At 42.3% G+C, this 22781-nt stretch overlaps 1 protein-coding gene across 1 annotated transcript in view; it reads left to right on the top strand.

Moving 5' to 3' along the window:
* The window catches only part of RYR3 (ryanodine receptor 3), a 481354-nt gene that overhangs the window by 145090 nt on the left and 313483 nt on the right, over positions 1 to 22781 (top strand). The window contains exons 27-32 of the mRNA XM_043549389.1: positions 271 to 445; positions 14492 to 14700; positions 16357 to 16541; positions 17362 to 17398; positions 17837 to 17997; positions 18807 to 18972. Coding sequence (XP_043405324.1) covers positions 271 to 445; positions 14492 to 14700; positions 16357 to 16541; positions 17362 to 17398; positions 17837 to 17997; positions 18807 to 18972 — 933 coding nt within the window. The remainder of the gene's footprint in view (positions 1 to 270; positions 446 to 14491; positions 14701 to 16356; positions 16542 to 17361; positions 17399 to 17836; positions 17998 to 18806; positions 18973 to 22781) is intronic.

Genomic DNA, 22781 nt, shown 5'->3' with positions numbered 1-22781 from the left:
GCAGTAGATAAAAACAAAGAAATAAGAGTACAGTCCCACCACTGATGAAATTATTTCATTAAAACTATATCTTAGATTTACAAATTATTCATATATACAGTATTAAGATATATTTTCTTATTTAGAATTTTATGAACCTATTATCATATGCAATATAGACCCACTGATTGGCAATGAGTCTTGGCTTCCCTTTTTTGCGCTTTGCTTTGAATCTCTTGCAGCAAATCGGGTGTGTTGTACTTTTAATTCTGAGCCCCTGTTCTTTTTTAGGGCCAGCGTTGGCATCTAGGCAGTGGATTCTTTGGACGAAACTGGCAACCAGGAGATGTCGTTGGTTGTATGATAAACTTAGATGACAAGTCCATGATCTTTACTCTGAATGGGGAGTTGCTTATAACCAATAAAGGTTCAGAACTTGCCTTTGCAGACTTTGAAATAGAAAAGGGTAAGTTGAATCCTATTGTTTTTAAAGTTACACTGCAAGCATATAAGAAAAATTAGGAGAAAATTATGTTGTACTACAGATTTAAAATGAATTGAGAAGTCTGAAATTGTATTGTTGCAGATGAATCTGCCTCTTCCCATTTCATGGCTGGGGATTCCTCATATACTTGGCCCCCAGCTCTGACAGAGCATCTCAGAGCCTTCACCTGAGTGAGAGGCAATGAGGAAACTTACTTGCTGTTGAATCCAGTGCTGTTGCCCATCTAGTCTTTTGTTTGCCAAATGATTGTGCTGATTCCTTGTGCTTGAATGGCCCAAGCCTAGTCCTTTTGGTGTTTCCTGAGGATCAAGGGCAGTTATCAGCTACTTGTCTTGTTATGTTGCAATGTAAAGCCTGAAATTTAATGAAAAGATAATTAATTCTTTAGAGGGCACTGTGGTGAAGGGGTTCTGCAAGCCATGATCTGGAAATAGAAAAATGGGTTTCAAACAACTTGCAGTACTGAATCATCGCTTTCACCAGGAATAGTGGTAAGAACAAACAACCACAAATCAGCAATGATAAATAACTAAACTTAATTAGATACAATGTTAAAGAAAACAATGTACTCCCAGATCAGGGGTTAGTGGGCATATCACATGAAAAAAATAAACTTGAGCCACTTTGATATTTTATTGTACGACAGTGAGAACTAGACTTATAAATTTTAGTAGAGAGTGAGGGCTTGCACAATGAAAGCAATTTTGGGGACAACCGTATGTTCAATTTGTTCTTTTAAATTCTTTACAAAGATTTATTTTCGATACACATTTTCCAAAATGGCTCTATGACTTTCATGTTAAGCAATGAAGATTATTGCCAATCAAATTACATTACTAATGTTAATGTTTTCATTCTAGTTTTTTACTGAAAGGTGAAATAAGTTTGATCAATGTATAGTTAAGAGGGATACTCTCCAGCTTGCTAGACTCTCAATGGACCTTCAGCACTTAAAAAATATCTGTAAAGTCCTTCTAATGTGGTGGTTCTTAGGTCCATTATTCATGAATAAGGACTACCCATAGTAGTAAGGATTTTCAGGATCAGCTTCCATGTATGTATGTATGGCAGGGGGAGGTCTCAAGAAATGCATTACTGAAGGTCTGTGCATATTGATCAAATCGCATGTGCATGAAGTAGGAAAGTAAAACATCAGTAAGGAAACAGATTTTAGTTTCATGCTTCTGAGAGTTAATAAAGATAATATTAAGCTAATTAAAATTGTGTCAAACCAAGGTACAATCCATACCAATGAGTAGCTGTGTCACCCCTGCCCTGTGACCTGGAGTGCATTTTACAATGCCTTGCTGGTGTAGCCTCCAACCTGGACTGCTCACAAACAGCCTCCAGCATGCAAGTCACTCCCAGCTACATCTGTGTGTGGTGCAGCCAGCCAGCCACACCTGGGATCTTACCAGCCTTAAAGATTACTGCAGGGTGCCTTCAACACAATCCCAGCCCCAGTTTTTCCCCCAGAAATGTATGTCCGGTACTGCCCAGCCTTCTCCTAGACAGTCATAGAATCATAGAATATCAGGGTTGGAAGGGACCTCAGGAGGTCATCTAGTCCAGCCCCCTGCTCAAAGCAGGACCGATCCCCAGTTAAATCATCCCAGCCAGGGCTTTGTCAAGCCTGACCTTAAAAACTTCTAAGGAAGGAGATTCCACCACCTCCCTAGGTAACGCATTCCAGTGTTTCACCACCCTCCTAGTGAAAAAGTTTTTCCTAATATCCAACCTAAATCTCCCCCACTGCAACTTGAGACCATTACTCCTTGTTCTGTCATCTGGTACCACTGAGAACAGTCTAGAGCCATCCTCTTTGGAACCCCCTTTCAGGTAGTTAAAAGCAGCTATCAAATCCCCCCTCATTCTTCTCTTCCGTAGACTAAACATCCCCAGTTCCCTCAGCATCCCCTCATAACTCATGCGTTCCAGTCCCCTAATCATTTTTGTTGCCCTCCGCTGGACTCTTTCCAATTTTTCCACATCCTTCTTGTAGTGTGGGACCCAAAACTGGACACAGTACTCCAGATGAGGCCTCACCAGTGTCGAATAGAGGGGAACGATCACGTCCCTTGATCTGCTGGCAGTGCCCCTACTTATACATCCCAAAATGCCATTGGCCTTCTTGGCAACAAGGGCACACTGTTGACTCATATCCAGCTTCTCGTCCACTGTAACCCCTAGGTCCTTTTCTGCAGAACTGCTGCCAAGCCATTCGGTCCCTAGTCTGTAGCGGTACATTGGATTCTTCCGTCCTAAGTGCAGGACTCTGCACTTATCCTTGTTGAACCTCATCAGATTTCTTTTGGCCCAATCCTCCAATTTATCTAGGTCCCTCTGTATCCTATCCCTACCCTCCAGCGTATCTACCTCTCCTCCCAGTTTAGTGTCATCTGCAAATGATAGTACAAATATACTGAATCTGTTATCCCTTTCAGGGAACAATATGCACACAACTTGTTACCCCAAATGGAGTTACCCAGACACTTCAACTTTAACACATTGGATTAAATAAAACAATAAAACAAGTTTATTAACTACAAAGAGAGAGATTTTAAGTGAATACAAGTAATGAGGCATAAAAGTCAGAAATGGTTACAAGAAAAATAAAGAAAAACCACTTACCAGTGCCTAACTTAACAAACTATATTAGATTCAAAGCAAAGTTTTCTCACCACATGCTTCAGCAGATTTCTGACCAAAGTCTCAGGTCAGGACTTCTCCTCAAGAGTCCAACGGCTGCGTCCTTTGTCTTTTCAGGTGCAGAGAATGTGATGGGCAGGGAGAAAGAGAGAGGTATCTTAGGGTGTTTGTCCCTCCTTTTTATATTTTCAGTCCCCCTCTTGACAAACATTTCCAGCTGGGACCCAGGAGACCAAGAGTCTATGTGGAAGGATATTCCCTGCTGGTTGTTGTTGTGGGTTTTTTGGGGGGTTATTTTCTTTCTTTATTTATTTTATTCTTTTTGCTGAAGTGTAGATTTGTGTCCCTGCCCCGTTTCCTGCCAAGAATGGCCACTTAGCAGGTAATGGTCCATCAGCCTTGTCAGCCTTCTCTTTGTTTCTGAGGAACTGGTTTGTCCACTCCACAGATTTATCTGGAAAACATACTTTTAGTCACAGTCTCAGTTTATGTTTATAACTTCACATATAACACTGCTACATGCATTTTGCCATGATAATATTGATCACCAAATTATGAATTTTTAAATGATACCTCACAAGGCATACTTTGTACAAAGATTAGTACAATGATATGTTGGGTATGAACACTATGGTGTGTTCTATCATAAAAATACCTTTACATTGTTCTGTTAACTAATTGCCTGCTTTGGTTTGCACAGTTTGTGATCACTACTATAAATAGCTTTGATTTTGAATAGACATTAAGCCAATACTAATTGATCAGGACATACAGTTGACTGAAGACGGACAAAGGGATGGATTTAAGCAACAGGCCGCAACTTTATTAATTTAGCATTGGGGAGGCCTGCTGTGTAACCACAGGCTCTCTCTCATAAATCAGTGTAGTGTAGTTGTAGCTATGTTGGCCCCAGGATATTAGAGAGACAAGGTATGTGAGATAATATCTTGTATGTATGTATTTATTTACTTCCTTATTTATTTATTTAGAAGTTGATGCAATAAAAGATATTACCTCACTCACCTTGTCCCTCATAAAGCAGGCATTTCACTGAATCCAGTGCGAAGTCACAGGGATTCCACCGTATAACTATTCACAGCTGCTGGGGTGGGGGCGGGGAAATGGGCAGTTGGTCAGGCTTCCCCGTTTGGGAAGGACCCCAAACCAAGGGGTGTTGCAATACCTTTAGTCTTTCTCCCTGCTGGACACCAGCCACTTGTTTCCTTTCTCTGTTTCCTGCCTGATCCAATCCTAACATCCCAAAGCCAAATGTCAATCCTGGCATCTGAGAACAAAGCTGCCAGGGGGAGCAGAGAGAGCATCCTGCTGCTTATGCTGAAGAGGGTTATTGAGAAGGGATATCATAAGTAAAACACAGAAAACTATTTCGAAATCCTTAAAATGCCCACCCCTTCTCCCGCAGTCTCACCAAATGGGGATATTGATTGGACTAACTGTGGGGGAGAGAAGCAGAGTGCATGCCTCAGAATGCAGACTTTGGTCTCTTTGCCTCCCTCTGGCCAACTGCGGGGGGAAGGGAGCTGATCAGCTCTATGCTCCCACCCTCCATTATTGTAAACCTCTTCCTGGGCTTTTGGGGGCTTCCTGCCCCTTTACATAGGAATATTCAGTACAGTTAGCCTGAGTTTTTTGGGATGATGGAGTACACTTGATGTTTGCATTTACTTACCAAATTTATCACTTATCAGCCTGACTGAAAGATACAATAGTTAATTCTGTGACATTTACAGACTTTAATATCTTCCATTTTATTTATTTTTAAATACAGACTAGTCTGGTCTCAGAGTAGTCATGACATCTGCAGTGTGTGTGTGTGTATATAAAAGTTCCTCCTCTGGAAACTCTCTTTTACTTTCTCCTCTGTTGCTGGAATTCCCTTTGGGAACTTTTTAACTTCCTGTTATTTTATCACCAACTGCTACAAACTTAACCAGTTTTGGTCCCCTTTTGTTCTCAGTTTCCCAGGCTGCCAGTCTGTTCTGGTCTAATATTCTCGTCAGAGCTTTTAAAAATTTCCAATGTCTCTGATGCAAGCCTTCAGGCAGTGCCACACATCAACCTAATAAAACGTGTTGTAAGATGACTGTCTACTAGTACAGACTACATCTGTTATCGTTCTTTGGACCACCAATGCACATTAGTTAGGCAATTGGTCATGAAGAGGCAGATTATGTGAGAAGTTTTCCACAAGCACTGCTATGGTGAGCTCATCTACAGAACTGTACTTAAACAGTAATAATGAATTATGATAGTCATTATTAACACCTTACATCCAAAAGGATCTCAAAGTGTGAGTGTGTTTGCTGTTTATATAATTAGTTTTATGCATTCATATGAGCATGCACAATCATCACTCATGTCAATGCAGATTACACGCATGTGGTCAGAGAACATTTTTACATTTGGGATCATTTCACTCACTAACCATATATGTTATTCTGCACCAGCAGTAGTACACCAATTTTTACAAGATGCATATTGACTTGGCTCCAGTTTATGCATTTTTTTCAGCCTCTGTCTGTCTCATCTCAACTTCTCTTTTCCCTGGCCTCTACATGGTTCATTAAATAAAACCCTGCAATATTTCCTTCCTCTCTCTCACCCCACCTTATAGAGCAACCGTTACTATATGGTTCTGTCAAAGAGGACCCAAGTGGCGTTTTTAATTGTTCTTTCTTGGTTTTATTGCCATTTCCCCCAAAATGTAAAGCAGAATGTAGTGTCCTTGCAATGGTAATAACTTCATGCTGATTAGTAATTATCTGGCAATTTTTATATTTATCACTTTTTTAGTCTCTGGTGGCACTCTGGTTATTTAGTTCTACACAAAATCATTTCCTCAAACACTTAACTTGTCTCATGTGAATTCAGACAGTTCTTCGTCCTGCACCTTCATTTTGCATTTTTATGTGCCACGGTGTAATAATCATTACTACTTTTTCACATTACCAACCACTGCTACTCACTGTGCTTCTTCCTGATACCATAAAAATATAAGAACAGCCATAATGGGTCACATCAATGGTCCATCTAGCCCAATGTCCTGTCTTCCAACAGTGGCTAATGCCAGATGCTTAAAAGAGAATGGACAGAACAAGGCAATCATCAAGTAATCCATCCCTTCTTCTTTAAGTGCTGTCCCTGTGGGTGCTCCACTTCAGGTGTGTCCTTGTGCCATCAATCTGAGATTTATGGTAGCAGTGTCCGTGCAAGTCATGCATGCGCAGTAGGCATCTCGCCTTACTGTTGGTGCCACGTCTAGCACGTGCATGACCCGAGCCCTCCAGTTCCTTCTCAACCTTCCTTGGGTGAAGACAGAGCTCAGGGGCAGTGTTCATTACTCTCACCAAACCTTTAAAAAGATAGCAGTTTACACAGTGGTTAGGGTTTTTTTTTACAAGTTATAGTTAGTGTTAGTCAGCGTTAGTGATATTTTTAAGAAAAAAAGGTTTACTTTCCCAGTTTATCCTCCTCATACCAGGATCCATTAACCATCAGAGCTGCGTGGCTACCCAGCCTTTAAGCGATGCGGCTCTTGCCGCAAAGCAGTGCCTGTTTCAGACAGACAGTCTTTGTGTGTCTGATGTCGTGGGGAGATGCATATCCCGCAAAAATGCACCCACTGCAGTAATCTGAAAGTGAGAGCTGGACGTGAGCGAGATCTCTGCTTGAAAATGATACCGATGGAGAAATCAATCCAACCAGAGCTAGAACAATGGACCTCTTCTCCAGGCACCCACCTGCAGAGACAGAAGACATGGCTTCCTCTAAAAGACCAAGGAAGAGGGCGCAGATGTCTCCATAGAGAGCACCACGGAAAAGTAGATGGTCTCCTGCCAGGTCACTACCCCCGATGCTGACACATGCTCAGGTAAGCACCTATGATGCTCCGGGCACCTCCGGCACCTCCAAGTCCCAAGTAAAGGAGATGGAGTCAAGGCACAGATGGCAACCTACCTCCTCCATGGCACCAAATTCACCTGTTAAAGACCCGGTGCCAAGAGTCTCCTTCGGCACCATGCCTCCATCCCGCCACCGACATTGCAGTCGGCACTGGCTGAGAAAACCAAGTCAGCACCAACAGCACTAACTAAATCAATACTACATCTGACGACACTGACATCGGCACCGACGAGAGTGCCCCCATCGGCTCCGACGGCACCGACATCAGAACTGCCACAGAATTTATTGCAACAAAGAGACTTGGCAGTGTCATCGGCACCGCAGTCCCCACTACTCGGTACTGAGGGCTCTCCTGTAAGTTATAGAGGAGATCCGCAAACTTCTCACAGCATGGTATACTCACCCTGTAATGATGATGATGAACCATGCACTTTCTTGCCGCACCACTCATCACCGAAAGACCGACAACCAACCTGGAGCCAGATGGGTCCTAAATACCCTCATAACCAGCCAGCCCAACCATGTTACGGACCACCGTGGATATATCCACCAATGGCCTTCCTAATGCAATGGGCACACTGGGAACTGGTGACTTCCCAGGGCCCCCAATCCAGGCTACGCGTGGCTCATAGAGGCGAGTTGAGGTCTAATCCCATGTCTCCCACCCCGAAACCAATGAAGGCCCAGGATGTTGGGGATGACACAAAAACAGCCACTGATCAGGAAGTGACATCTCCTGTTCACAATTCTTCCTCGTCCCTGGATGACGCAATCATGCCACTGTCGCCTACCTCGGCGGATGACTTCAAACAGTTCCAGGAACTGTTTAAGTGTCTTGCCCAAAGCCAGGACATGCCTTTGGAGGAAGTACAGACAAACCAACACAAGCTGGTACAAATCTTACAACCTGCATCTACTTTCAAAATCGCTCTGCCAATCTTAGAACCAGCGGAGACAGTCTGGCAGATGCCAACCTGAATTTCACTGACATGCAAAAGGGTGGATGGAAAGTATTATGTCCCCACCAAAGAGGTGGGCTTCCTCTTCTCGCACCTGCCTCCCAACTCCTTGGTGGTCGACGCCGCTAATCAATGTGGCAAACAACAACAGTTTAGATAGACCCCACAAGATAAAGAACATAAGAGGCTTGACCTCTTTGGATAAAAAATTTATTTGGCGACATTACAATTCTGAGTCACAAACTATTCAGCCTTGCTGGCTAAATATGATTATGATAATTAAGGGAAACTCAGCTCATTCACAGCAGAGCTCCCTGAGGAGAAACCATCACAATTCCAGGCTATTATAAATGAGGGTCAGCTCATAGCTAAAACAGCCCTCCAAGCATCTTTAGACATCGTGGACATGGCAGCCAGAACCATTGCCATTCCATAGTCATGCACCAGGTATCCTGGTTGCAGTCCTCTGGCATACCTAAAGAACTTCAAACCAAGGTCGAGGACCTACCTTTCAACCGAGAGAAGCTCTTTTTGAACAAGACATATGAGGTGCTCCACTCAGTGAAGGATTCTCGAGCCACCCTTTGCATTTTGGGGATCTACAGGCCATCTGTGAAGAGAAGACGATACCAGCCTTACCAGAGGAACTGGGATTACTCTTCCAACTGACAGCAACAACAGCGACAATACGAGAACCAAAGACATCGTCAGCGACGCCACCTCAAGATCAACCGTTGACTTCTCAGTTGGCTCCACCCAAGCCACAATTTTGAAGTTTTGGTCGAGGGTTTGGACGACCTCCCTCACCAGGCAGCGCTTTCACCCAATCTGTCCCCATGCTATGGATGCCACCTTTGCCCATTCTACCACATGTAGGCATCAATAACAATGGACCAATTGATGTTAGAGATTGTACGATCGGGATATACCATGCCCTTTACCTCCCGACCACCTACCCTACCATCCCTCTTCAGGGACCCTTCTCACGAGCACCTGTTATGGCAAGAAGTCAATCGTCTTCTACAACTAGGTGCTGTGGAACGAGTACCTTCTCAATACATACCCTCTACTACCTGACCCAGAAGAAGAATGCGGGATGGAGACCTATCTTGGATCTCAGGAAACTCAACATTCAAAAGTTCAGAATGGTGACACTGGCACAATACTTCCAGCGCTGCAAAAGTGGGACTGGTTTTCAGCCCTCAACCTTCAAGATGCTTATTTTCATGTTACTATACACCCCGGTCACAGGAAATTCCTGCATTTCACAGTAGGACAGGAACACTTCCAGTACAGAGTACTAGCTTTTGGCCTATGCACCGCAGCAAGAGTTTTCTCCAGTACCCTAGCGGTAGTAGCAGCACATCTACACAAACAGGGAATAATGATTTTCCCTTACCTGGACAATTGCCTTTTCAAAGGCCCAACTCAGCAAGGAGCAGTGGACTCAGTCCAGACAGCGATCACACTATTCAGGGATCTAGGACTACAGATAAATGAACGAAAATCCACTTTAGTTCCTGTCCAACAACTGGACTTAATCGGGCCACATCTCGATTCCATAGATGCCAAGGCATCACTGCCCTGAACAGATTCACAACTCTGACAAACCTTATCTCAGAGGTAAGAGTCAGCCTCCAAATACCAGCTCGTACTGTCCTGCAACTGCTAGGACCCCTATGGCAGCCGCAAGCTTTGTGGTACGACATGCAAGCCTACAACTGTCTTCAGGGCTGACTGAACTCGGTATACATACCCAGCAAGCACAGCCTGCACAAGTGACTTACGGTACCACTCCGTGTCCTGGACTCTCTACACTGATGGACAAGACCAGAAAATGTTTGCATGGGCATCCCGTTCCAACAGGAAACCCCTTCAATAGTAATCAAGACAGATGCCTCACTGATAGGCTGGAGTGCCCGTAGCCACGCAGTTCCAGGCACATGGTCTTCCGTGGAGACTCAGTTACACATCAGTCTACTAGAACCATGCGTGGCCTGCAATGCCTGCAGACACTGCCTACTGCACATACAGAACGAATCAATTCACATCATGACCGAAAACATTACCAGCATGTTTCACATTAATAGACAAGGGGGTGCTCGATCTCATTCGCTGTGCACTGAAGCCATGAAGCTGTGCAACTGGTGCATACACCACAACATAAACATTTTGGCCTCCTACCTTCCCAGCTGCCAGAATCCGGTGGCGGACATGCTAAGCAGATACGTCTCTTGAGTCCGCGAATGGGAAATGAATGGGAGAGTTTTGCTCTCCATTTTCCACCAGTGGGGCACTCCCCAATGAACAGCAAATGTGCAATGTTCTGCTCGAGAGCAGGAATGGAACCCTGGTCACTGGGGGACGCCTTTCTCATCATATGGGATGCACACCTCATGTACACTTTCCCACTGATTCCAATGGTATCACATGTGATATACAAGATATGAACAGACAAGGCCAAGGTTATCCTCATAGTCCCAACATGGCCCAGATAAGCATGGTACCTTTACCTGATGCGCATGGCGATATGCGCCTGTGGTGGGGCGGTGCCCCACCCCCATGCCAGATTGGGCTACACAGGCCAGAGCAGCTGCACAAGGCGGCAGCCAATCAGGGAGGGCCTGTTAGAGAGCCTGTCAGGGCCAGTATTACAGCCAGCCAATCAGGGCTAGGCTAGGCCCTATATAAAGGCTGCCCAGGAAAGGAGCAGGCAGTCTCTCTCAGACCTTCAAGGGAGAAGGTCTGTCTCCTGAGTGAAGGAGACCAGCACCCAGGACAGCGCAGTGCTGGGCAGGCGTGGGGGAGCTGAGGAGAGCTCCAGCCCAATACCTGCCAGGCTGCAGGCCCTGATAGAAGGGCCCACAAGGTGCAAGCAGGCCGAAGGGGAAGCGCCCAAAGAGGAGAGGCGAAAAAGGGGAGCAAAGGAGGGCAGGGAGGCTGCCACCAGAGGGTCCCTGGGCCGGGACCCAGAGTAGAGGGCAGGCCTAGGTCCCCCCCTTCCCCCTTGTACTACAACTGGTCATTAGGAGTGGCCATAGCAGACTGCACCCAACCCCTGATAGAAGGGGTTAGACTTTGTGGATGTGGTTGGCCACTGTGGCTGGGGTGAAGAGAAAAGACTGCTGTTAACCCTCCCCCCCCCCCCAGAAGCGGGCAAGTGTGGACTTGGGTGCACTGCTGGAGGGCAGTGTCCTGAAGAGGACACGGTGAGCTGGGAGTAACGCGGCTCGAGAAGCCAACTGAGGGCGAGAGACGGACGGGACACCACCGGCAGAGGGCATGCCGCATGAACTGAGCTAATTCCCAGAGTGAACAGCAGGAGGCGCTGTGGTGGTGAGTCCCAACCCTGTCACAGCGCCCCTCGAGCTTTCTCTCATTGTCCGAACCTGCTGTCCGAACCATTGTCCGAACCAGTTGTTAAATTTAGAAGCCCTTTTAGAACCGGTTGTTCCTCAAGGGACAACCGGTTCTAAAAGGGCTTCTAAATTTAACTGGCCCAAAGTGGCGCCTTAGATGCTGACTCCATGGGTGCTCCACCCTGGAGCACCCAAGGGGAAAATTTGGTGGGTGCAGAGCACCCACCCCCAGCCCCAGCTCACCTCCACTCCGCCTCCTCCCCTGAACGCACCGCCCCGCTCTGCTTCTCCACCCCCCCAGGCTTCCCACGAATCAGCTGTTCGCACGGGAAGCTGGGGCAGGCTGAGAAGCAGGCCGCAGCTTCCCGCTTATGCCCAGGGAGGCGGAGGTGAACTGGGGTGGAGGGGCACGAGGAGGGCCGCCCTCGCTGCAGTAGGTAACCCGAGGGTGGGGGGCACACAGGGGAACCTGTACCTGCCCCAGCTCACCTCTGCCACCCTTGGCCTGAGTGTGAAGCCACCGCCTGCTTCTCAGCCCTCCCAGGCTTCCACCGAACAGCTGATTCGCGGGAAGCCGGTGGAGGGGGCGGAGAAGCAGAGCGGGGCGGTGTGTTCAGGGGTGGAGGCAGAGCAGAGGTGAGGTGATCTGGAGCTGGGCATGGGGTGGGGAGATGCCGGGGATGCTCTGCACCCACCAAATTTTCCCCATGGGTGGTGCTTCAGCCCCAAAGACTCCTCAGGGAGTCGGCGCCTAAGGCGCCACTTTTGATGTGATCAGTGGGGGAGCGGCTGCTCGCCCTGCTCCCCCCTTAGCTATGCTCCCCCGCCCCTAGGAGCCAGAGGGACCTGCCAGGTCCTTCCTGGGAGCTGCCCCAGGTAGGCACTGCCGGGACTCCCCACCTCGCCCCCCGGCAGGTCCCTCTGGCTCTTAGGGATGGGGCAGAGTGGACACCCACTACGGTGGCCCACGAGACCCTCCTACCCGGTTCTGGGGGCAGTCAGGGGACAGGGGAGGGGGTGGATGGGGCAGCGGTCCTGGGGGGCAGGGGTGGGCAATGACCCCCTCGTGGGGTGAGGAGGGAACCCGTTGTTAAGATTTTGGCAGCTCATCACTGGGTAGAGGGGAGGTTCGGGGATAGCCTGTAGAGAAGAAAGGAAAACAAACAAGAAATAAAATAGGTATAAAGCCCAGGGTAACTTCCTCAGTAGAGGGAACATGGGGTTATGGTTTCATAGGGAATTTTTTAAATGATAATTACATTTTAAAAATGTATATGATCTAGAGCCATCAAATTGCATGTTATTAGCCTATGCAAATGTATCCCTTTTATTACTGTTACCTTCATTTTCCCTCCCCATTTCACTTTTATTGTTCGTTACACTTGCTTCTTATATCTTGTTTTCAGTAAACTCTTTGGGAGAACGAACCATGTCTACCCATGTACTTGTATAGTGCCTCGCACAAAGAAGCCGTGGGACCTTTGGGCACTACTATGACAATAGTATGAGCAAGTGCATTATGGAGTATTTTTAAGACCTGTATTAACACAGCACTCCTCCTGTGCACATTAGAAGCTTTGTAGAAGTATACAGATCTTCTCATATTTATATGTTCCCCAGATCCGTGAGCTCTGAATCTCATGGGCTTGATAAACTCAGCAGATGGAGGGTTGCTAATTTGTGGAACCATGATTCGTTTAAAGTTTACATGCTCCTATAGAGTTTTTAAGGTCCACAAGAAAAGTGCTGCAGGACTTGGGACCGTGAAGGGCATCAAAGCCCTGCTAATACATAGGGAGTTGAGTTCCTGGGTCGGTTCCCATTGGTCTTCAGCCTGACTCTGAGTGCACCAGAAGCAAGTTGGGACCCTAAGGAGAAACGGTGAAAGGCCTTTAACAAAAAAAATTCTTAAGACAAATATCAAGTCCATCTAGTCTTATTTTGAGTTTTGGAAAAAGTTTGTGGCCCAGCCCTTTGTGTTGCTTTTTTGGCTGTGTAGATAATTGTATTCCCTTGCATATTTGATATGTATTTGAATTCAGTTTGTATTTTTGTTCACATAGAAATTCATGCTGATTTTTTGCCTAAAATAAGTTTAGAGGTGTGAGTGGTAATTTTATGTATATAACTTTTTCATCCTGAAGAATTGGCACTCAAAGGACTTTACAAAACAATAAAACACACACAGGCATAGGTGTGGGAGCTAGGCAACCAACTACCACACATTGGGGTGAAGGGAAATTTTGGCCAAGGACACCCAGTGAGACCTTACAGAAAACTCTGTGGGATTTTTAATGTTCACACTGAGCAGACATGGCCTTGAGTACTAAGATTGCACCTTAAATATCTCCATTCAGTAAGCTGTATGAACCTATGTTTTATTTGCCTCAGAACAATTAAGAACTGAGCTGATCCTTCCTGTATTTGAATGACTGGTTCAAGCAAACTTGGGTTTTTCAAACCTGATGGTTAGACCCCTAAAGGTATGTTTATGCTTCAAAGAAAATCCTGTGGCACTGAGTCTCAGAGCCTGGGTCAATTGACTTGGGTTCACAGGGCTTGGGCTGTGGGGCTAAAAATAGCAGTGGGCTCTGAGATCCAACGTCCATCCTGGGTTTCAGAATCCAGGCTCCAGCTTGAGCAAGACCATCTACACTGCTATTTTTAGCCCCGCAGCCCAAGCCCTGTGAGCCTGACTGAATTGACCCAGGCTCTCAGATTTGGCACCTTGGGTCTTCCTTTGCAGTGTAGACCTATCCTAAATCACCTCTTCAAGTTCACGTATTTTCATGTTTGTTTCAGATATAACTGTCTGCTTGTTTACATAAATGTTGTGGTAAGGATGAACCTCATCCTGGTGCAGAGGTCCAACACAAAGCCCTCTGCAGCAATTGTGCCCCACTGAAGTCCTTAAAAGGGAGGATAAGTGAAGTGATGTGGCTTTGCATGGGCCCTCACGACAGAAATGAATTTCACCCATGTTCATGTATCGGAATGTTAACCTTTCTGAATTCTTAAATGAACTGAGGTTAAATTTACATTGGATAGAATCCAGAATAAATGCTTGTGTTCTCTAGGTAAATTGTGTTTTGTTTTCTGTATTATCATTTATTTAGGTTTAGTCCCAATTTGCTCACTGGGTCTGTCTCAGATTGGCCGTATGAACCTTGGAATGAATGCCAGCACCTTCAAGTATTATACAATGTGCGGCCTTCAAGAGGGTTTTGAACCTTTTGCTGTCAACATGAACCGAGATGTTGCTATGTGGTTTAGCAAACGCTTACCAACTTTTGTCAACGTGCCAAAAAATCATGCTCATATTGAGGTAACGTTGCATGTTAAGAAGACACCTGTTTCTAAACTGTTGACTTAGTCATGCCAAGACTGTAAATCCTCAGTGATAATTACTGTCATAAGGTAATATATAATAAAGCTATTACTCAAAGACTTTAAGGCCAGAAGGGACCATCGTGGTGTAGTTTGATCTCCTACACATCTCAGGCCTCACAACCACACCCACCCATTCCTATAATAGGCCCATAACTTCTGGCTGAGTTACTGAAGTCCTCAAATCTTGATTTAAATACTTCAAGTTACAGAGAAGCCACCATTTATTCTAGTTCAAACCAGCAAGTGACTCATGCCCCACACTGCAGGGGAAGGCAAAAACTCCCCAGAGTCTCTGCCAAGCTGACCTGGGGGAAACTTCCTTCCCAAACCAAAATATGGTGATCAGACCCTGAGCATGTGGGCAAGACTCACCAGCCACACATCTGGGAAAGAATTCTTTGTCATAACTCAGATCCCTCCCCATTTAGGGTCTCATCTCTGGCCATAGGAGATATTTGCTAATAGCAGTCATGGATGGGTCATATGCTATTGTAGGCAATCTCATCACAGCATCCCCTACTTGAATTATCAAGCTCAAAACAAGTTAAGTTTTTTGCCCCCCACTACTCTCATTGGAAGGCCATTCCAGAATTTCGCTCTCTGATCATTCGAAACCTTCATCTAATTTCAAGCCTAAACTTGATATTGATAGCTAAATGATGTCCATTTGTTCTTGTGCCAACATTGGCCCTTAACTTAAATTATACCCCTCCTCCCTGTGTTTATCCCTCTGATGTATTTTGTAGAGAGCAATCATATCTCCCCTTATCTTTGTTTTGTTAATCTAAACAAACTAAGCTCCTTAAACCTCCTATCATAAAGCAGAATCTCCAGTCCACTGATAATCCTAGTAGCCTTCTCTGCACCTGTTTCAGTTTGAACTCATCTTTCTTAAACATGGGAGATGAGAATTACACACAGTATTCCAGATGAAATCTCACCACTGCCTTGTATAATGGAGGTAACGCTTCTCCATTGCTATTGGAAATATCTCACCTGGTGTATCCTAGGATTGCATTAACTAATGTTGGCTAAAATTTCAGATGATCTCCTTGTCTGTCTCCCACTTCATTTATGGTAGTGTTGTCACCCCATGTGGATGTTCATTGTTGTTCTTTATGTATGTATTACTCATTCATACTGGTGCACTACAGTCATTTGGGTACTCAAAGCATGCCAACCATGGATTATTTTAAATTTCTTTTGTATCCAAATTTATATTTTCTACCTTTTCCTTTTTTACCCTTTTTATCTGCCTTCTTATCTTGAGGGTCTGTTCAGTCACCTTGACCATACATCAAGATAGAAGCCATTGGGACTCTATATTAAAATTAAAGTGAGAATCTAAAAAAAACCTTTTGAATTATGAGTGTAAGAGATTAACAATGCAAATAATATTTGTCTTTCTTGGATTTTTCTCTACTGGACATTTGGCTTGACTTTGTTGTGTGAGGATGAAAAGTTTAAACAGCTACCTGTTCATTATAAGTTAATTCTTGGTCAGCTGAATTCAGCATGAATTAATACAAAATTTCCATAATGTGTTTCTCAGTTTTATAAATAAATTTGATATTATTTTTATGGTTTTTAGATAACGAGAATCGATGGAACCATTGACAGCCCACCTTGCTTGAAAGTGACCCACAAGACATTTGGCACACAGAACAGCAATGCAGACATGATATATTGCCGTTTGAGCATGCCCATTGAGTTCCATTCATCCTTTAACTATGGCACTGGTGTGACAAGTGCATCTGCTGATGCTTTCCAAAAAAGGTTAGATTTATATTTAATCATCTTGTGGTAGACTTCTAGTCGAAATTTAATAAACGATTCTCCATTATTCTCTTTTTTACACATAGTACTTCCCATTCATTTTCCTCCCACACACTGTAATTTTATAGGATTTATGTTACTGATGTTCTTTATTTATTAACAAAGCACAGCATTTTAAATGTGAAGATTTAAATAACCTTAAAACAAAAATTTGCTGCAGAGCACTAGATATCCAAACAAGAATTGAATCTATCCAAAGAAATGTAGCAAGAGGGTTCTAGTTATTTATTGGCTTGACTTTGAGACGTGCTGAGCACTGAAAAATCCCAGTGAGATCAGCAGGATTTCCAGGGATTCAGCACCTCTGAAAGCCAGGCCAGAATCTTTTACTTACCCTCTAATCTTGAATTTATATTTTATAATCTCCACCCCATTTCATATTTCCACTCCTCTTCTTAGTTCATGTGTACTACAAATGCAGCAATAAATATGCTCAGGGAAGGAAAAAGACCATTTATCTTTGGTTGGCTGTTGTAAATATTTCTCTCTACAGTTCTTCCTCATGTCAATGGGAATGATCACATATGCATCACCTTCCTTCCTTGATCTTTTCTAGAAAGGGTTGTTGCATTCCATTGACTCCAGGCATGAAAGTACCGTAGTCTATGCCCAACAAACAGAAACTAATCCATATGAGCAATTTATTTCAAGTATTCAAAATAAATATATATATATATATATATATACACACACACACACACACAGTGTCACTTAATGCTTTACACTACCAAATTACTACAATGCTACTTTTTTCCTCCAGAAAACAGAACCAAGAAACTGCTCTTCACACTACAACAGTAAGTAAATATGCTCAGTTATGCTTTTCATTACTTAATGTTTGCTGCATGGTAATATGCTCATTTAAAAAGAGTCTCTTGAAAATTCCTGGAAAATACTTTCCAGTGATTTTATTTGTGTGTATCCACATTGGCCAAAATTTTAAAATTTGGTGCCTATGTTTGTTTCTAAATATATATCTAAACCCTGTCTTTATTGTGGATTATTTTTTCTTTATTATAGTACTACTACTACTTTACTAACTGTAGTATTTCTATATAAGGGGAGACCATTTTCTCATGTTTCAGAGCATGCACAGTAACTGTGCTTTTTTTTTTTTTTTTAATTCTGAATGTATATTTGATGGTCTCTTCCTGTATTTGTTAAGAATGTTTCTTATTTTTGTCTTCATAATACAATTCAGTTTTCTGTCACTGATCCACTATTTCTCTTTTCAGTACTATTACTCAGTGCGAATATTTGCTGGTCAAGACCCATCCTCTGTCTGGGTTGGCTGGGTAACACCTGACTACCACTATTACAGTGAAAATTTCGACCTAAACAAAAATAGCACAGTGACAGTTACTTTAGGTGATGAAAGAGGCAGGGTTCACGAAAGGTAGGGGACTTGCATATCACTTATTAAAGAATATATTTTTTAAATTACCTATTTACTTGTTGTTGGAATGGAATTTTACTTTATTATCCACAAAGATGAATGAAACTGAAGTAATAATGGATCATGTTCTAATGCTCATTTAAATTCAAGTATTAGATGGAACTAGTCACTAAATCATATATTTGTTAATTAACAAATTTTAGGTGGTGCTGTTAAAGTCCGATAGGGGGCATTCTGTTTCAACTAACAATTTGCCCAGCTCTCCTCCTTTCATTGTTACACCTGAATAATCACTACGGTGAACTCATGCTTTCCAAATCAGGCATGTCACAGCTGAGTGGCATTCAGAAAAGTAAGAAATTCATTCATGCTTTTGAAATCTGCAAAGAACATTAGAGAGGGCCTTTCCAAACTGAACCATGTCCAAGCGAATATTGATTCGTTGGTATAAGTGCAAGTAAAGACACCAGGACAAGTGAGAAATGGCTTTGCAAAGTAAGTTTGTTGTTCATCTGACAAATGGTCAGTACAAACAGTGATCAGTAAAACGAAGTTCCTTTATATTTTAAGATGTTCTTTCTTCATTATGACAACAAAACAGTAAAAAAATCTGACCTCTCCCTCAGAATTTCTAGTTATTAGTGAAAAAAAATTATTTAATGTCCAATCTTAACCTTTATATTTAATCAGTCACAATCCAGCAAATAGAACAGGAGTACTTGTGGCACCTTAGAGACTAGCAAATTTATTTGAGCATAAGCTTTCGTACAAATAATTAGTTTTCATTGTTCTTGAAATTTTTCTTTCAGTGTGAAGCGCAGTAACTGCTACATGGTTTGGGGTGGAGACACTTTTGCTAATTCCCAGAGATCAAGTCGCAGTAATGTTGATTTAGAAATTGGATGCCTTGTTGACCTGGGTACTGGAACGTTGTCATTCACAGCCAATGGAAAAGACCTTGGCACTTGTTATCAGGTATTAGCAGCTTTTCAGAACATTAGCTATCAAGTTGGCTGCTTTAACAAAAATTATTTCTTTCTTTGCCAGATGTCTAACTTTCCTGTGAAACCGTACATATTTCTGATATCATTATCTTTTGAAGTGTGTGCTGATAAAATGAAAAATCTGCTCATTTAATGCCACATTTCTCCTGTTTCCAATAATTCTTTTAAACAGAGAAAATAGTACTGATATTAACAGAAAAATATTAGTTGGAAAAAATATTGATCGGACCTTTCGTCTCTCCTATATGCCAATATTTTGTTTGATAATTTTTATTTTATTTTTATTTAAAAATCATTCTTTAATATGTAACATATCAAGAAAGGAAGCAGGAATGATTTAGAGTGGAGGTAGATTTTGGCTTCAGGAATCAAATCCAGATTTCAGGAACCCCAAAGTTTGGATCTGGATATCTGGTTTGACTAAATATTTGAATAGTGACCATATACAATATTTGAATAGTGACCATATACAACTTTTGGTTCAGGTTTTGTATGTCCCCCAGAACTCTGGAATTTGGGGATCTGGTGACTGGGTTTAGTTCAATCTCTAGTTAAGTATACTCTTACATTTCATTTCATAAACATTTTGCTCCTTTTTTCAGCTTCGATGGTGAAAGTAGGCTGGTCAGTTTACTTTATGCTTTTATTTATGCAGTAGCTAACACAATACTGTCACATCTGAGTTTGTGGAATGGCAAGGAAATGTTTAAATTAAAAGTAAACCTTGTTATTAAACTTTAAAAATAATGACAATATTTGTTTTCTTTTTAGTATTTTGAAAACTTTTTATTTGCAAAACCTATACATGGAGTGTAAATGCTGAAGTGAAAACTTTAAAAACTATAATTTTTCTTACAATCAAAACACTTACTCTAAATTTGTTAAACAAGAAATTACTGGGTGATTAATCTGTCCCTCCTCTAAACCTGATTTTGCCCCTCTGTATTTGGGACATCTTCAGTTGACTTCAGTAGAATTTGTATGCAAGGATCTTTTGCAGGATCGGGCCCTCTCATGCTGCTGTGACTTTTAGAAAGCACTGTGATCTCCAAACAAGCTATCCAACATTCAGTCTAGCAACGAAATGGCCATGTTTCAGATCTAGATGTTTATTTCAATAAAACAATGTTCAGTGAATTATTGTACCAGCAGTCCACTTCACTTTCTTCTGCAGAAGGAGCCTAACAGACTGAACTATTACAAATTATATTAGTTACTTGAAAAACAATTCCTTATTTAGTAAGTCATTTTCATCATATACTAAAAAAGCTGTCACTAGCAACAGATAATAGCATACAGAACCTTCTGAAAAAAAGGATATAAACTACTCATATGAATCTATCTCTGGCTGGCAGTGAACAAAAATTGTTGCCAGTTGGTAGCTATTTGGAGGCCTATATGAAAGGAGCTGGTGGGTCTCACTCTGCTTCCAACCTGGACAAGTGTCTATATAATAAAATCCATCATCAAATTTGGTTCTAACTCACTCCTCTTTTTGACAGCCTTAGAAGAGAAGGCAGTGAATGAATGTGTTTGAATGTTTATTTCTCAACCCCTAGTGGGGTAGTCTCATTTGGAAGCTTGCAGTGCTGTTGCCCATTGTGTGTAGCTGCTCTCTGATTAACTTAGAGGACTGCTTTTTCCAATGTTGCCAATTTGTCAATCCTTTTTCTGGATTCCCCCCAAATTCACTTAAATAGCATTAAGATAAATTAAACAATAAAAACTACACTATTAAAGGAATCAGAGGCACAAGTTGAGTAAGAGGCTTTTTGGGGGTGCTAAAAGCAAGATTAGCACTATAGACTGAGGAGTGTGGCTTGATTGAAGCATCATCTCTAATCGTTTTTCTATTTTGAGGGTATTTTCTTACCCCCTTTTATTATTTTGGAGTGTTCACATTGACGCAATACCAGCTTGGATTCCAGGTTTTAATAAGTTGTAAAACCTGCCAGTAGCAAAATAGCTAACAGGCAAGCTGAATAAATGGAGGTGGATGCTTTGTGATCAGCCATGGGACTAGGCACTGAATCTCTGTTCTTTCCATCTATTGGGAATTGTAACACAATATTTTGGATGACTTCAGGAGAGTAGTTCCACATTGTTTGTTTTCCATTTTAGTAAATCATATGAAATGTACATAAACAACACTGAGGATGTGTGAAATGGAAATGGTTCTAAACATGTTGGGTAAACTAGTCAGGAGATTTTGCACGCCCAGGTCTATACTAGGTCCATATGAAAAAATATCTACATTTCAAGAGCTATAGGTGGATAATATTAAAGATGTTCCACTTAGAAAATATCCACATAGAATTGTATGCTTTTTAGATAGGAATGAGAACAGTTGAAAAAATTGTATTTGTCTCTATATTAGAACAGGCTACTTTGTACGTGTAACACTAACGCTTGCTGGATGGTGCTTTTGACAATGTTGCCCTCTAGTGGACATAGATGACATAAGACAAATGTTTTATGTGGACCACTTTTTTATAAAGGGAGCTGGTATTGACCCCTATATGTTATTTTCTATTATAAACAATTCTTGCAACCCTTTTTTGAGAACCTCTTACACTTCCATTGTTTGCAGCAGACCTTTGAAATTTGCAGGGAAAAACCCCTGCCATTTTCTTGTCCCATTATTATTTTTTTCAAATTTGGATGGGTTATAAGGTGTTGAAAATCACCATAAACCATTTCTGGCTTGCATTGTTATTGCTTAATTTTGTCAGTGTGCCAAAATCTCTGAATATTCTAAGGCCTGGTTGCTGCTGTAGCAGCAGCATACACTGCACTGGGAATTTCCCAGAGCAGAGACAGGCCATCTGCCTCTTTCCCCACTCCCACCAAGCAATTCCCAAAAGCTTGCACTTGGCCCCAAGGCCTATCCCTCCATCTGCGGGTGCTTCATGGGGCATGAACAACAATCATTAATTTATTACACCATAGCCTAACCTACTTGTTTGCCAAAAAATTACCAATGTTCCTAACACCAATTGGCTCCACCAGATTTACAAAGATTTTAAGCCATAAGTGAAGAGATGGTTTTCTACCTGTCACAGCTATTTTCGGCACTATGTCAATAAGAATTGCTTGTGGTATGGTTAGGTACTGAGCATGGTTGTTAGTGCCAGAGAGCCATGTGCACTAGAGTTTCTGTTTCAATGGAGCTCAAGCAGTTTTGGCATCCTATTTTAAAAAAAATAATAGAAAAACAAACAAACAAAAAACCCTTGGGTAGACACAAAAAAGTATGTGTTAACTAAAATTACCCTTAACTCTTTAAACTATATTTAAATTAAATGCTGTGTGCTGCTTTCTTTGAAAACTATTGTAGTGAGATCCCTGATTTTTATGGCCAGTTTTAGATCAAGGTAACAGCTGCTGAATAAAGACATGGAATTTATTGTTCTCATAAGAACAATTAGGTCTGTTATTTTTTGTAGCCTTCCTTGTTCATTTAGGTGTTTTCTTAATTTTGCAAAGAACTCCCTGGGAAATGTGGTGATAACGTTAGCATTATTATTATTCCTGATGTGGCAGCTTTCAAAATGATGCTTCTATTATGTGCAAGCCATTAAAACTCAGGGTCTTTGTACTAAATTTAAAACAGAATATCATGAAAGGACTTCTCTCTTTTTTCAAGTATTCTTTTCCCAGAAAACACTTTTGAACATACTGAGTGGTTTTCAGATTTTTTTTTTTTAAATTAATGTGGTCTACTAAAAAAACAGAGCGAAGCCCTTCCTATAAAGGTGTGTTTTCTGTGAAAGTACTTAG

Source organism: Chelonia mydas, chromosome 6 (genome assembly GCF_015237465.2).
Source record: "Chelonia mydas isolate rCheMyd1 chromosome 6, rCheMyd1.pri.v2, whole genome shotgun sequence".
In the NCBI taxonomy this organism is placed as follows: Eukaryota; Metazoa; Chordata; order Testudines; family Cheloniidae; genus Chelonia; species Chelonia mydas.
The sequence above is the reverse complement of the archived record's forward strand: the minus strand, read 5'-3'. Positions and strand labels throughout refer to the sequence as shown.